The sequence below is a fragment of the Equus asinus genome, chromosome 4 (assembly GCF_041296235.1).
Source record: "Equus asinus isolate D_3611 breed Donkey chromosome 4, EquAss-T2T_v2, whole genome shotgun sequence".
NCBI lineage: Eukaryota > Metazoa > Chordata > Mammalia > Perissodactyla > Equidae > Equus > Equus asinus.
Genome location: NC_091793.1, coordinates 35,935,547 through 35,951,553, shown reverse-complemented (window position 1 = coordinate 35,951,553; position 16,007 = coordinate 35,935,547). Strand labels below are relative to the sequence as shown.

The 16,007-nt window shown below is 35.1% G+C and overlaps 1 protein-coding gene across 11 annotated transcripts in view; it reads left to right on the top strand.

The window, feature by feature from the left end:
- NR2C1 (nuclear receptor subfamily 2 group C member 1) overlaps positions 1–16,007 on the top strand; it is a 64,447-nt gene that overhangs the window by 27,567 nt on the left and 20,873 nt on the right. For all 11 annotated transcript variants that reach the window (XM_070507073.1, XM_070507067.1, XM_070507075.1 and 8 more), the window contains 4 exons: positions 91–181; positions 3,033–3,217; positions 4,402–4,567; positions 10,876–10,997. In XM_070507073.1, coding sequence (XP_070363174.1) covers positions 91–181; positions 3,033–3,217; positions 4,402–4,567; positions 10,876–10,997 — 564 coding nt within the window. The remainder of the gene's footprint in view (positions 1–90; positions 182–3,032; positions 3,218–4,401; positions 4,568–10,875; positions 10,998–16,007) is intronic.

Sequence of the window (16,007 nt, the reverse complement as noted above, 5' to 3'; positions counted from 1 at the left end):
CAACAAACAAAATATATGTTAAATAGTAGCTGGTCATTTGTTTCTCTTCCCATTGAAACTAAGGCTAAAATTTGTACTTATTTGTTACAGGTCAGCAGGACTATTAGATTCAGGAATGTTTGTGAATATTCATCAGTCTGGAATAAAAACTGAGTCAACTGTGCTGATGACACCAGATAAGGTGTGTTTAGTGCAAAATAATTTAAAGCTTAAATTTTTTTAAGCTTTTAAAAATTTTTCCTTTTCTTTTTTTCTCCATCAATTTGGTCAATTGATTTGGTCTTAAATATTCCCCGTTACAAGTTGGCCTTTTTTTTAAAGATAAATTATCAGCTATTTGGTTGAAGTGTTTATTATTCCACTAGGTGAATTATAGCTTCAGTGTGAAAGTGACCAACATTTAAGTGTCTTCCAGGTTTCTTTCATCTTGAAACAAAAGTCCTCAGAAATAGAATTTATACTAAGTGCAAATTCTTAGTATTCCTTTCATGTTCTCCTACAGATTTTGTAGTGCCATAATACTTAAAATATTTCAGGTGAAGAGAAATTCTTAGCACACCTTACTCAAAACATTGACTTGAGTCAAAAGTAGGAATAGGTTTGTAAGAGCTCTCACAAATTTGTATCCAAGTTGTCTGACTTCTGATAGAGATTTGGAGCAGCTGTTTATTGAGCAAGGGGTATAAAGTAAAAAAAGTTTATTTAGATTGAGCATGTAGAGGTTTTGTAGTTTTCAGAAACCCCTTATGAGAACAAAAAGCAAAAATTTCTCCAGAAGACTCTTATCTGAAAACAGATTTTAGGGGCCCTCTGACTAGTGTTTTTCTCAGCCTGTACTGTGATCTGGTTTTATGTAACCTATAAGATTGTTCATTCTATTTATGGCCTGATTTGTTATATATTTGTTGCTTGATACTTTAAGGCACTCTAATACTTGTGCTCTGAAATGAAATTTCATCTGCCACTTACTAGCTGTGTAACCTTGGGCAAGTTATTTGATCTCTCAGTGCCTCACTTTCCTTCCTCATCTGTAAAATGGTGATAATGAATGTCTACCTTACAGATTGGGCTTTAGCATGTTATTATTGAGTAAAGAGATTTAGCCTCTTGCCATTTATTTTGAAATGATAAGATTTCACTTTAGCCTTCTACACAACTCAAGGTTAGAATGATAGTTACAATTTCATTGACATGTTAACTCCTTTAGGAAAAGTAAGGAAACTAAGTTTTGTTGTAAAATTACTGTTTGCTCAGACACTGTGCTTTTCTATATATCTTTGTATTAAATTATAATAAAACTTTGTGTGGTAAGTTTCTGACAAATGATCCCAGAACTGTCAAGTCACAGGATGAGGTCTTTTCACATTGCCTAGGAGTTTTTAGTGGCAAAAACTTAAAAATCTATTTGGATAGACATGTTATGGAATGGAAGAGAATGTATAAGTATTTGTCTTAGTTGGAAATTAAAACACCTAAAAATGTTAACTCTTTTTACTCATATAAGAAGGCTGGAGCACTGGCTTGGAGCATGGGCTTTCCCATCAGACAGACCTGAATTCCCATCCTGCCTCCACTATTTATTGCTGGAGAGCAATGGATAATTCCTGTCGGTAATGAAGGAATTATTTCTATTTCACAGGGTTGTTGTCAGGGTTAAATAAAATACATATATAAGTAGTAATCATGTAAGAACTCAGTAGCTGATGAGTTTTTCAGTAAATGATTCTGCAACCATTCATTAATTTGGGGAGAGCACAAAAATTGTTTTATTCTACTTATTCACCAAAATCAATTTCACATAAACTAAAGAATTGATATAGCAATGAAACATCAAGGAAACATATGTTCTCTTAGGATAAGAACATTAAAACCAAAAACCATAAAGGAATAATCAAAAATACCATTAAGGAATCCTGTCAGTAGGCTGTGGAAGGCAACTGAATGGCCTCTCATTAGATTAAGATGGGATAATTTGAGCATTTAAAAAAGAATGACTAATGAACTGAAACACATCAAGTATATAAAAATCTGTGAATTTAAAATGATACTCAGGGGCCGGCCCGGTGGCGCAGTGGTTAAGCACACACGTTCCACTTTTCAGTGGCCCGGGGTTTGCCGGTTCGGATCCAGGTGTGGACATGTCACCACTTGGCATGCCATGCTGTGGTAGGCATCCCACATATAAATTAGAGGAGGATGGGCGTGGATGTTAGCTCAGGGCTAGGCTTCCTCAGCAAAAAGAGGTGGACTGGCACTAGTTAACTCAGTGCTAATCTTCCGCAAAGAAATAAAATGATACTCAGAACTCATCTGTCACCATTAGAGGTTGCTAGGACATTGACTCATTGCTCTGAAAATTAATAAATGGAAGGAAAAATCAAGCACTTAATCTGCCTTTCCTATACAAATTATATTTCTGGATAGTCAAAGAGTTAAGGAGAGAAATTTCATCATGAAAGAATTATAGCTAATTAATGCATAAAGAATGTATACATCATTAACAAAAATAAAAACTGAAGACAGAGAAAAATATCATATATGTAAAGAGATTTCTCAGCTACACAGTGGCTGGTAAAAGTTGGCATCCTAGGAAGTCTGTGCAATAATACATTTACTTTTTTTTTTCTCTTTTTACTAATATTAATTTTATTACATCTATAAAACTTTATAGTTTGTATAATAAATTTTAGAAATTATCATAACGATATCAGAATTTTAACGCTAAAAAGAACTTGAAAGGTTATCTGATTTAATATCCTTTTACAGAGGAAGCAATTGATATGAGTAGATTAAGTGCAATTTTTGGCTTAAAATTTTCTATAAACATTCCCTAGGAAATGTGCCGAATGTTTTTAAACTTGTATTTTCCTCAAGCAGTTTCTAAAAACTAGGTGATCTTTGGTCATACTTTCTAGTTTTCACTTAGAGTACTTTTCTTTTGGCCTTTCATAACCTAGAATTAGATATTTCAGATTTACAAGTTTATTGATGCCAGCTTGCAGAATTTTAATACTTTTTTTTTTTTTTTTAAGGCTGAATCATGTCAGGGAGATTTAAGTACCTTGGCCAGTGTGGTTACATCATTAGCAAATCTTGGAAAAACTAAAGATCTTTCTCAAAATAATAATGAAATGTCTATGATTGAAAGCCTAAACAATGGTGATACCTCTGTGTGTGAATTTCGTCAAGAAACGCAGACCAATGGTGATGTTTCAAGGTAAGGTCTGTTTTGATCTTAAGTATCCTTTAGTATTGCTTAAAATATTTTTATGTTGAATACTACTTACAGAAATTTCAGAAAACAAGTATTTTTATTAGACTTAGAAAATTTGTCTTCGTAGATTTTCACTGAAAAACTGTATTCAATGTAAAATGTTGTCCAGCAGGTTACATTCTAAATAATGAGCAATAAGTGAATATTAGAAGATTAGAAACGTAGTCATAAAATTTAGGAATTTGTTTTCCTGCTAAAGATGATTTGGGTCTGACATTTCACATATCTTAGTTGCCGAATTTTATCTTCTGTGTATTTACACTTAAACATTTGTCTTAGTAGGCAGTCATGTTCATTTTTCCCCACCAATTTCTAGCGATGAAAGTAGATCAAAGACTTAGTTGAATCAACTACAATTTTAAGTTACACCTCAGAAAACATGTATTAGAATTCTATTTTTCATTCTCTTAATACTTAAGATGTAGAAATTAGATTTCTTCAGACTTTTTTTCATACACCGTTCATCATCTAAAATATTGGAAAAACTGCATTTAAGTGTCTCACTAAGTCCTTTGTTGAGCATGAGATTTTAAGGAATTCTAGAAGGCATCTCATTGAAAGATATGGGGAGCTATTTTGAATAATTATGTGCTAATATTGGTTAATTATTTGCCATCCTAATAGGAAATTCTTGCAGTTTAGATATAGCTATGTTACCACAAGTTTAAAAATATTCTCTGAATTTTTAAAGAAAATTGAAACCTAACTGTGTTGTGTAGACTACAGTAAGGTCAGCATACTTGCCCTTGTTCTTTCTAAATAACTTCTATGTGTAAAATAAATGGGCTGATATCTTGTATCGGGTGTATAACTTATAAAAGCGTACTTTCATACCAAAGTATGAGGATTTTTCTCCCCCTTAATTACATGAGTTTTTTTTTAAGACTTTAATTCTTTGGTAATACATTAGTATAATAATACAGTTTGTCATACTATACATAAGAATTTTAATTTGTTGCTTTTGGAGAGAGTCGTAGATGTCACTGAAATAGAGTGCTCAGTGATACACCAGTGTTCTGTTTTCTAATCAATTTTTGGGCCTAAATGTTAATTCCAGAATTTTATATAGAATTTTCATTTTATTGTGGAGATTGGCCAAGCTCACAGCTTCTGATGTCTCCTTATAGGGCTTTTGACACTCTTGCAAAAGCATTGAATCCTGGAGAGAGCACAACCTGTCAGAGCTCAGTAGAGGGCATGGAAGGAAGCGTACATCTTATTGCTGGAGACTCGAGCATAAATTACATCGAAAAAGAGGGGCCACTTCTCAGCGATTCACATGTAGCTTTCAGGGTATTTCCATATATATATTTTACGACTTTTATGTTGTGTTACCCATTTTGATTTTAATCTTCCTTTCAAAAATCGAAGTATATTTGTTATGCTTTTAAAGTCAGAAATATCCCTGATAGAATTCAAAACAGCAGCTAAAATGTATACATCTAGCTATATAAAATAATGGCTTAATGACATCCTGTTTATAAATCAGAATTATAATATCAATTAATGGATTTAAATCTAAAAAGTTAGCTTTTAGAACATTTAGACATAGTTCTTTGCTGTTGCTTTGTTTGTTTTAGCTGTAACTTGGCATTCATGATGTGTTGAATGCACTGGTTTTGTTCAATGCCTAGTTACTACTACTTCAGTATAAATCAGTATCTAAGACCCAGATATTCTGCTCTTACCATAGTAACTATGAAGAGCTCCATTAATTATGTATTACCCAATTTAGCTAGTTCTCAGCATTATTTTAAGCAGGTAAAATTATTTAGTACATTTTAACTTTTGGCTTTTAACTTTTTATACTTTAACCATTTTAGAGAAGGTATATTTGTAATTTCTTTTTTGCTCCCCTAAATACATTAATTGTGTTGGAAACAATACATGTAGAATATTAGAAAATAACTTTCTAGCATTTGATTTGTCATTCACATAATGTTTGGACCACAGCTATAGATGTGCTGACCGTTGAGGCCCTACATTAAGACCCTTCTGGGGGCTGGGCCAGTGGCACAGCAGTTAAGTTCGCAGGTTCCACTTTGGCTGCCTGGATTCACCGATTCAGATCCCAGGTACAGACCTATATGTACCACTTATCAAACCATGCTGTGGCAGGTGTCCCACATATAAAATAGAGGAAGAATGGGCACGGATAATAGCTCAGAGCTAATCTTCCTCAGCAAAAAGAGGAGGCTTGGCGGCAGTTGTTAGCTCAGGGATGATCTTCCTCAAAAAAAAAACACATTAAGACACTGCTGTTTTGACTGGTCCCTTTTTTTGGTGAGGAATATTGGCCCTAAGCTAACAGATCTGTTGCCAGTCTTCCTTTTTTTGCTTGAGGAAGATTGTCCCTGAGCTAATATCCGTGCCAGTCTTCCTCTATTTTGTATGTGGGATGCTACCACAGCATGGCTTGATGAGCAGCGTGTAGGTCTGCCCCTTGGATCTGAACCCTCGAACCCCAGGCTACTGAAGCAGGGCATGCAAACTTAACCACTGTGCCGCCAGGCCAGCCCATGACCCCTCCATTTTAACCACTCTATATCTTTGCTTTGTCAGCTATGAGTACTGTTAGCAAATGGTATGCAAAGTGATTGAAAGTACGTAGGAGATTTCAGTTAGCAATACATAGCAGCCCTGGAATACCTGAGGGTAATTGCTCCTAACTTTGCTATAGATTGTAAATTTCCATGTGTTTCTTAGGAGAATATCGACAGTTATCAAATAGATATGTGTATTACTGGTAGAAATAATGAACACAAATCTAACACCGGCCAAAACTGCATAAGATAAAATTTATATTTGCAAAATTTGACTTGGTAGAAATAGCCACAGAGAAAAATCACAGTGACTTAAATAATAATTGCTGTAATTTGATGTAGTCAATAAAACGTATCAATGAAATAGATCTTCATGTAAAATTTTACTGAAGATAATGTCTGGAAAAAAATTAGTAAAGTTTTATTTGCATCATACAAGAAAATTTTTTATGGGCACTGTAAGAAAAAGCAATGGGAATAATCAATGTCATCCTTAAAAATTGTAGTGGGAGCTATGGACAAGAATGGAGCAAAGCAAAACTGATTTTTCCCATTGTACTTTCTTACTCTAAATAAAAGATATTCTTTTGTTTGCTTAGTTTTACTTGCTGCCTTCAGATTTAAATGGGAAGGAAGGTGAAAAGGCAAATGGGGGACAAGGACTCACGCAAGAAAAAAGTATAGAGCACTTCCATAGAAAGTAGAAGTAGTTGCCTTTTTTTATTGTTGATATTGGTCCTCAGAATTTTTGATTCTTTCAAATATTTGTTTTAGACAGATGAATTAGGCAAGTTATAACTTTTTTCCTTTCTGGAATTGGCTTTTTTCCGTTCTGTCTTTGGCCTGCTGTACTCTGGGTACCCTCAGAATCAGCTCTGTAAAGTTTCTTGCCCTCCTCGGAAGCACAGCTCCTTCTTTCTTTGTTTCTGTCAACAGCTTCTGTGAAATCAAGAGCTTTACTTTTCAGTGACTTCTTAGCCCAGGACTTTCATGTTTAGTTCTTTAATTGAGGTTTTATGGTCATGAGTTTCAAGAGCTGACACCTGTAATCAACTCAATCCTCTTAATCGCCGAGCTAAATGGCGTTTTGTTCCTCTCACATTTTTATGTGTAGTATAGTTGGCAGCATGCTTGCATGTACGTTCTTTCATTTGAGCCTCACCCCAGGCTGTTGAGGAGGTTTGGATTTTTGTTGTCATGTTGTGAGTGAGAAAAAAGCTTTGGAGGTTTTCAATGTCTTGTTCAAAGCAGTCCAGACCGTAAGGAGAAATAGTCTAATAACGCAACTTGCATTTTGTTTCTGATGAATCTAAGACAATAGAAATACTTAACATTTTTGTTAAATTTTAGAGGTTTTGGTATGATTTCGTATACTTTATCTCACTTGATTCGTACAATTTCCTTATACAAATAGTCAAGGTGGGTAGTATTCCCATTTAGAAATAGGTATATGAGGCAGAGGGAGGTGATTTCCACAGCTGTTCTTCCCTGATGTTTATTATCTTATATTAGAATCACAATCCTTATACTCACCATATGTGATGTTTGGGACTCATCATCATTCTCCCCACGCTGCACTTATCTCTATTCTCTGAGTGAATCCTAACCCTTCTATTGTTTGAATTTCTCGCTTCCTCTTTATTTTTATCACCATATTTTAGGCCTTTTAAAATTTCTTAACCTGTCACAGTAATGTCTTTGTTTCCAGTCTCTCTTCTCCATTTTATCCTGTGCACTGGTAAGAGTGATACTTGTTAAAAATCAATCCAGTTATGTTATTCTGCTACCTAAAGCCCTTCAATAGCTTCCCGTTGCCTGTATTAGATAAGTTCCAATCTCTATAACTAGACATTTTAGGACCCTCCACATTCTGATCCAGTTGCCCATGATTTCTGACATACTGTTCCCTTTCTTAGCCCTTTCTATAGCTGATTCAATTTCCATTTTATTCTTCTCTTGAGACTATAGCACTTAGCTTAGTGGCTCACAGTGAACTCTCAGTAAATGGTTGCTGAATTATATGTAATCTGGGGTCATACAACTAATTAATGACAAGTTGGGAGTAGAATCCAGATCTCCTAACTCAAATCAAATGATTTTTTAAAAGCTATATCATTCAACCTATTATCAGAATTACATACAGAAACTGCTAGAAAGGTAATTGAGAACAAGTAATAACTTCTAAAATAGGTAGCCAAGTTTAGTTCATGTCACCACTCTTTAAAAAAATTGTTTCAATATATTAAAAGTGTATAATTTGAAAAATGTGTATAATTCAGTTTATAAACCTAAAAGTCCACAGGCATTTTAGAGAAGCTTTAACATCTCTGTAGTAGAAACTTACCTTCTCTGTATAGAGGAAGAAATCTTTGTCTTTTCAATCTAAAAGACTTGTTGAATGAATTCTTGTTTCTTCAGCCAGCATTGGCTTTCTCATTCATAGTGCTAAAGGTGTATCTTGCTTTAAGAAAATTAAGTATATAAAACAGATAAATTACGGGACATTTCCCTTAGAAAATAATACAACATGGTAGTCCTTTAAATAATGAATTCCTCTCGTGTATAGTGCCAATGTTTTCAATTTTATGATTAAAGCAACAAAAAGTTTTCAATATTACCACCACTATTGTGTAAATGAAAGTACATCTGTATCTTTTAGCCCTTGTATCCAATTCTACATAAGTATTTTATTTGTTTAAAAGCGATTTTAAACTATTTAGCAAAGGGTATTCTTTATTGTCATTTTGCATCTTACTCCTCCACCCTAAAACTAGTAATCTTTGGTAATTCCACTAATTTTTTAGGCCTTTTTCCCGACTCACTTTGGGCAGTTCGGAAAAGGTATGATAGTAACCAGTTTGTTTTTTATCTACTTATGTGTAGAAACAATTGCATCCTAATAATTACATTTACGATGTTTAATATCTGTTTGCCTTCAATTCTCTTAAGAATTGTCTTAAATAATATTTTAATTTACTGCTCCAGTAAACATTTCTCAGACATTTAAAAAATTATTACTTGGTACCATTTATAAATAGGTAAACCATTTGTGGTTAATACTGAACAAAGGCAGTTAATATTTTTTAGATTTTTATCTAACATTTCTGGAGAACTTTTACATCATTTTAATGAAAACTTTTTGATCTGTTTGGCATCATGGACACCTTTGAAAATCTGATGAAAGTTATATATCCATTCCCCAGAAAAATACATGTGGGCACATCCACCTTAGGTAGCCACTGTTAACTGTGTGGGGTATCCCTTCTGTCCTTTATATGTGTACCACATGCACTCTCTATCTTTAACATAAATTGGGTCATCTGCATAATGTTTTACAGTTTTTTTCCGCTTAGATGTCTGTGAGATGTTTTTTCTATGCCATTACATCTCAGTTTATCTTAGTAATTTTAATGCCTACAAGGTACTCTATAGCATGGATTATTCTTTTCCTTAGCCATGGAAATTTGGATTATTACCAGCATTTAATTTCTCTGTTAGGAGGACCACTACAATGGACATCCTTATGTGTGCTTTTTTGTGTGTGTGTATGCAAGTATTTTTCTGGAATAGAGATTTAGAAGTGGTGTTGCTGCAAATAATCAATAACCAATCTATAGATTTGAAAGATAAGATGAGATTTATTGGAGCCGAGGACTAGCCCAGAAGTGCAATCTCCACAGGGAAGAAAGCACTCCAGAGAACCGTAGTTTTTAGCATGGTAGTATACCATTTCAGAACAAAGAACATGAAGCATGACAGAATACAATTTTTTTTCGAAGTTACAAGGAGATGTCTTGCTGCAATTTAGCACATATGCAGCAGGTCAACTTGACCCTGGCTTTCTGGGAAGAAAGCTTATCTTCAAAGAAGTACTGGTATTGGCATCAGAGGGAGACATTCATGCCTGTGTCTAAGAGTGCATTCTATGCTTTGGGATAATGTTTGAAGCAGGTGTACAATGCATGTTTGGCAGGCCATAAGTCAGACTGCTCTAAGAAAAACAAGTTTTAGTTTGAATCAGGTTTAAACCAGAATGGCTTCCCCATATAACTCAGTATGTGAGAACTTATTCTTACTATTTTCATCAGTGTCATTATTAGATCGCAGGATGTATTTGGCTTTAAAATTTTGATAGATAGAGCCAACTTGCTCTCCAGCTTACCCACCCTCAGTAGTATGTGAATACTTGTTTCCCTGTATCATCACCTACACTTAATGTTATTGATCATTTCAATAATTTTAAAATAGAAGTAAATATTTCTTATGAGTGAAATTATATTTATAGCAATAAAGGTTCTCTTTAACAGGATTTTCAAAAATACTTTTAGAAGGTTTTGATATAGGATATTTATTTTCAACAGTGGTCACACGTTTAAAATAACTGCCTAAGGTCAGTGGTACAAATTGACAGCCTGTGAGTATTATAGCCACAGACACATTTTGTTTAACCTGATTAGATTAAATGGGGAGATTTCACTCAGAATCTGCTCTTTGAAAAATTGAAAGAGCAGGCATTGCTGAGCCAAAATTACCATATGTTTTCAGTGTGTTGAATTCAAGTCACAGCTGTGCCCTTTATCTGGGACTATACACTTCCCAGATGGCACCAGCAGGCCCACTTCACTCATTAATTACTCTCCTGACCCTCTAAGCATTTGAATTTGCTAAACCCCATAGTCTAAATGAAAGGGACATTTAACATACAGGATTGCTCCTTAAACTGAATTTGTTGTATACCGTTGTGAATAAAGGAAAAACATTTAGATCAAGGGAGAAGGTAACTCTTAAAAATAGAACCAGAGAATATCATGGTTGGTATTTATTAAGTAAGATTCTGTTTGCCTGAGTATTTCTTTCTTAGCATCTGTGATTTCCTCATTTATTCTGAATCCTGTCTTTAGCTGTAAATTCCAGTGACTTGGATTGAATTATTGGATTTGTCTTTTGGTAAATATATTAGACTCTTATTTGATATGTTTACATTTAACTTTTTCAAAGAAACGATAATTTAGAACTGTCCGTCATAAGATAATTTAGCTCAATCCCTGTTCCTCCCAGCTCACCATGCCCTCTCCTATGCCCGAGTACCTGAACGTGCACTACATTGGAGAGTCTGCCTCCAGACTGCTGTTCTTATCCATGCACTGGGCACTTTCGATTCCTTCCTTCCAGGCTCTAGGGTAAGTGTTTTGAAGTCCTGAATATAAATGTGATTTTGTAGCACAAATGTACATTAGAGGACTTTTATTTTGAGAGGATTTACATTAAAGGAAAAAAATGGTTTAGCATTTTAACTTTTGTCATTTATTTGACAAATTATGGCAGCCAGTATTTTCTGTGTATTATTTTTATGTGGAAGAGTATCCATAGTTCATAATTTGAGTAAGTTAACAATTCAAATGGAATATATGCAGTGGAGCTGATAAATCATGGCCAGGATTTGTAATAGGCCACCTTTGATTGACTTAAAGATAGGGAGACTGTAGGGATGTCCTAGGCTTTTTGTTTCCCTCCCGCCACCACTGTTTCATTGTTCATCTCAGGCATGTTAATAAGGAGCTGAAACTTGCATACAGTGAATATGTTTAAAAATAGACATAATTGTTTTCCAATGTGTGGTTGCAAAAAAAAGGGTGAGGAGGACAGAAAATGGAAACCCCATAGTATCACTGTGATAATTTAGAAGTTTGGTCCTACCATTAAGTGAACATCTATATTCTGTTTTCAAGTAATCACATGATAATGGAAAATGGTCTGTTAAGAAACCCATACTGTACCTAAAGTGTGCGAAATTTATTTAGATTGCTTTAAAGTCACTGGTATGAAGAGGCAAAGAGACCAGGGAAAAGGTTAAGCCCATAGTAAGAAAAGTATTCTGGTTACAGGACCCTGCTCACTGGTATGATTTCATGAACAGTTCACTTTTATATCCTGTATATGTGTTTTCCCATTTGCCAAATAGGATTAATAGCTGCCCATTCTTTATCCTTACAGCATATTTTGACTATAACTAATAAACGTATCTGAATCATGACTTTAAAAGGCATACACAGAACCCCACTGTAATTTGGCTTATTAATCGTTGTTGGATATACCATATATTAATCATGTACTTAAATAATACAGTTATATATCCTAAAAGCCTGATTTAGAATTGTTAAACTTTAAAATGATTGTTAGCTCTTTCTCTTAAAATAACATTTAACTTTGAGAATTTCTCCAGTCTGTTCTTTTAAGAAAACATTAAAATATAATGTAAATTTACATATTAGCACTGTTTTTTTTTTTAAAAGATTGGCACCTGAGGTAACGTCTGTTGCCAATCTTGCTTTTTTTTTTTTCTTCTTCTTTTCTCCAAAGCCCCCCAGTACATGGTTGTATATTCTAGTTGTAGGTCCTTCTGGTTCTGCTATGTGGGACACCACCTCAACATGGCCTGAGGAGCAGTGCCATGTCCACGCCCAGCATCCGAACCAGCGAACCCTGGGCCGCCGAGGCAGAGCGCGTGAACTTAAGCACTTGGCCATGGGGCTGGCCCCCATATTAGCAGTTTATTTTTAAAGTATTAAGTGTAGTTTTCTTAGCTTGAAACTGGCATACTTATACCTTGAACAGTAACCTGGTGATATTTTTCACAATACAGTAACAATTATTATAGTAAAACAACAAAAGAAAGGATTCTTGGAGTGATTTGAACTCCTTGAGTTATTTATAAGACCGCTGACCTTAGGTACTTCTGTTAAATTAATTGTGATTATCCTATGGAAATAATCCAAATGTTGAATAAACCAAAAATAAAGCTTGAGGTTTCTGCTTATAATATAATTTTATAGTGGCAGCCGCATTTCCCTGTGATCTGTATTGAAAATTAGTTTCAATGTAATAGCTACAGGATTATTTGCAATTAGAATTAACCATTGATGTAGCATTCAAGGCCATTAGTTGCTCTATAAACTTTTAATGATTATCCCTCTCTAGAAAATTTATAGTTTAAATTAATCTGATGTATGAGGACTATGTCTTAATGATGTAAAATTCTGTTATGTGGTAATAAAAGCTATTCTAAGTCTCCCAGAAACTAGCATTGGTTGCATTTTTATCCCTAGATACAAAACTTGGAAACAAAGCCCTCATTTTACAGAGAGAAACAGATAAGCAACATTAATCATTTTCCACAAGTGGAGCTTGTTTTGATCACTTACTTTAATGGAGGGGAACAGTAGCTTAAAGAATCTTAAACTATGGTTTGGTAAATTTGTATTTTACAAGGCTTCTGGGTTTTACAAGGATGTTGCTTTTCTGTTTAAGATTTGTAGTTTTGGTACTTACAGGAATTCAGTTGTTCAATTTTACCTGCATAATTTGCATAAGTGCACAGTAGTTGATTCAGTTAGGGGCACTTGGCATGATTTGTCTAGAATAAGGGCAGCAGTCCTCTCTACCTAGATTCTTAGAAAAGTTCCACGCCACCACCATTTGCTACAGGAGACTTTATTGAATAATTTAAGAAACTTTCCATTAAATAATAAGCTTGAAAGTTGGATCTTAAAATCTTCTGGAACAAAATAATGTTTACCGTAACTGTGGGTTTGAAACCAGCTCTGTTGCTGTATCACTGACTGTTTTTCCCTAAAGGCCATGCCTTCATTTCGAACAGATGCTGCCAGGTAAAATACAGTGCCTTGAGTTTATTCAAAAGTCGTATTCCTTTATCAAAATAAATAGTATAGGGCCCGCCCAGGAGCACAGTGGTTAAGTGCACACATTCCACTTCGGCAGCCTGGGGTTCGCCGGTTCGGATCCTGGGTGTGGACATGGCACTGCTCGGCAAGCCATGCTGTGGTAGGGGTCCCACATATAAAGTAGAGGAAGATGGGCACAAATGTTAGCTCAGGGCCAGTCTTCCTCAGCAAAAAGAGGAGGATTGGCAGCAGATGTTAGCTCAGGGCTGATCTTCCTCAAAAATAAATAAATAGTATAAATAATGATCTGATCTCCAATTATGAATACTGTGTACATATTTAATAAACATTGACAATATAGTACAGTAGTTAGAAGTACCTATTTCTAAAGGAAGTTGACATATTTATTGTTATGCAACTTAGTGCTTTTGCTTATTAACATTTGCATTGCTTTCAGCATACCTGACTGATAATTTAATTAGCTCCTCTACCCAGCTCCTTTTACTTCTCAACAGAAAGATGTTTTGAAAAGAGCTAGTATAATGTGACTGCAATAGTCATTTGTTTGTTTGTTTGTTTTCCTTAACAGGAAAAAACTGGTATCAAACATGCCCTTAGCATCACAAAATGTTAGCCTTAAATGGGAAGTCTCTACTGAGAAATTTCACTTTAGCATTTTACTTGCTAAAATTTGTAATGATTTTTAAGAGTACAGACTTTGAAACTTGGGTTCAAATACTGGATTTATTCATCTGCTAGCTTTGTTATTTAACTCAGGCTGCATTCCCACATCGTAAATTAGGAGCAGAAATGCTTCCTTGCCTGCTATACTACATAGCTGAGGTGATGAATGTAAATTTATCTAACCCAGCGCTGCTACAAAGTAGATAGTCAATGCTCATTTTCACTTATTCTCTTAGGAACCTTTTTTTTAAAGGGGATTTGCTTGGGTTTTTTCTGACAAACTTTTAAAAATCATATTTGGACAACGTAACTAGCTATACTTGAAGATCTTTTGTTTCTATTTCAGATAAAAATGTGAACAGATATCTTTCTATAACTGATGTCTACATTTAGCTCTTTCACTTTTCCTTTGGAAGCAAAATAATCTGGTAATTTATTCCTCAGTTGCCCCTTTCATCTTTTTTCCTTTGGGGGTACTCATAACAATTTTGATGATCCTCATTCTCTGCACTGATACCCCTTAACCTTTTCTCTGAGTCTCTGCCAACATCAAAGTACTTTTTTACTATGAGATACAGCACGGGACAGTAAGAACTTGATTTTTTTTTGGTGCGGGGGGTGAGGAAGATTGGCCCTGAGCTAACGTCTGTTACCAACCTTCCTCTTTTTGCTTGAGGAAGATTGTCACTGAGCTAACATCTATGCCAGTCTTCCTCTATTTTGTATGTGGGATGCCGCCACAGCGTGGCTTGAGCAGTGGTAGGTCCACACCCGGGATCCAAACCTGTGAACCCTTGGCTCTGTTCTTTTTCCTGTCCTGTGTTCACTAGTTAAGTACCCTAGTTAGCTGTTTCTTCTTTAAAACTTGAGGATCAGAAGTTAAGGTGAAAACTGACTTACTTCACACTTGAAGCATCATGTTTACTTTTTTTTTATTAAGATTATGATAGATTACAACCTTGTGAGATTTCAGTTGTACATTATTGTTAGTCATGTTGTGGGTACACCACTTCCTTTGTGCCCTCCCCCCATCCCCCCTTTTTCCCTGGTAACCACCGATCAGTTCTCCTTGTCTATATGTTAACTTCCACCTGTGAGTGGAGTCATACAGAGTTTGTCTTTCTCTGTCTGGCTTATTTTGCTTAACATAATACCCTCAAGGTCCATCCATGTTGTTGTGAATGGGACGATTTTATCTTTTGTTATGGCTGAGTAGTATTCCATGGTATATATATACCATATCTTCTTTATCCAATCATCACTTGATGGGCACTTAGGTTGCTTCCACATCTTGGCTGTTGTAAATAATGCTGCAACGAACATAGGGGTGCATGGGACTTCTGGAATTGCTGACTTCAGGTTCCTTGGATAGATACCCAGTAGTGGGATGGCTGGATCATGTGGTAGTTCTATTTTTAATTTTTTGAGAAATCTCCATACTGTTTTCCGTAGTGGCTGCACTAGTTTGCATTCCCACCAGCAGTGTATGAGGGGTCCTTTTTCTCCACAACCTCTCTAACATTTGTCACTTTTTGTTTTGGTTATTTTTGCCATTCTAACAGACATAAGGTGATATCTTAGTGTAGTTTTGAGTTGCATTTCCCAGATGATTAGTGATGATGAGCTTCTTTTCATGTGTCTATTGGCCATCCGTATATCTTTTTTGGAGAAATGTCTGTTCATGTTCCCTGCCCATTTTTTGATCGGGTTGTTTGATTTTTTGTTGTTGAGTTGTGTGAGTTCTTTATAAAAGTTGGATATATGACTTGCAAATATTTCTTCCCAATTGGTGGGTTGTTTTTTTGTTTCACTCCTGTGTTCCCT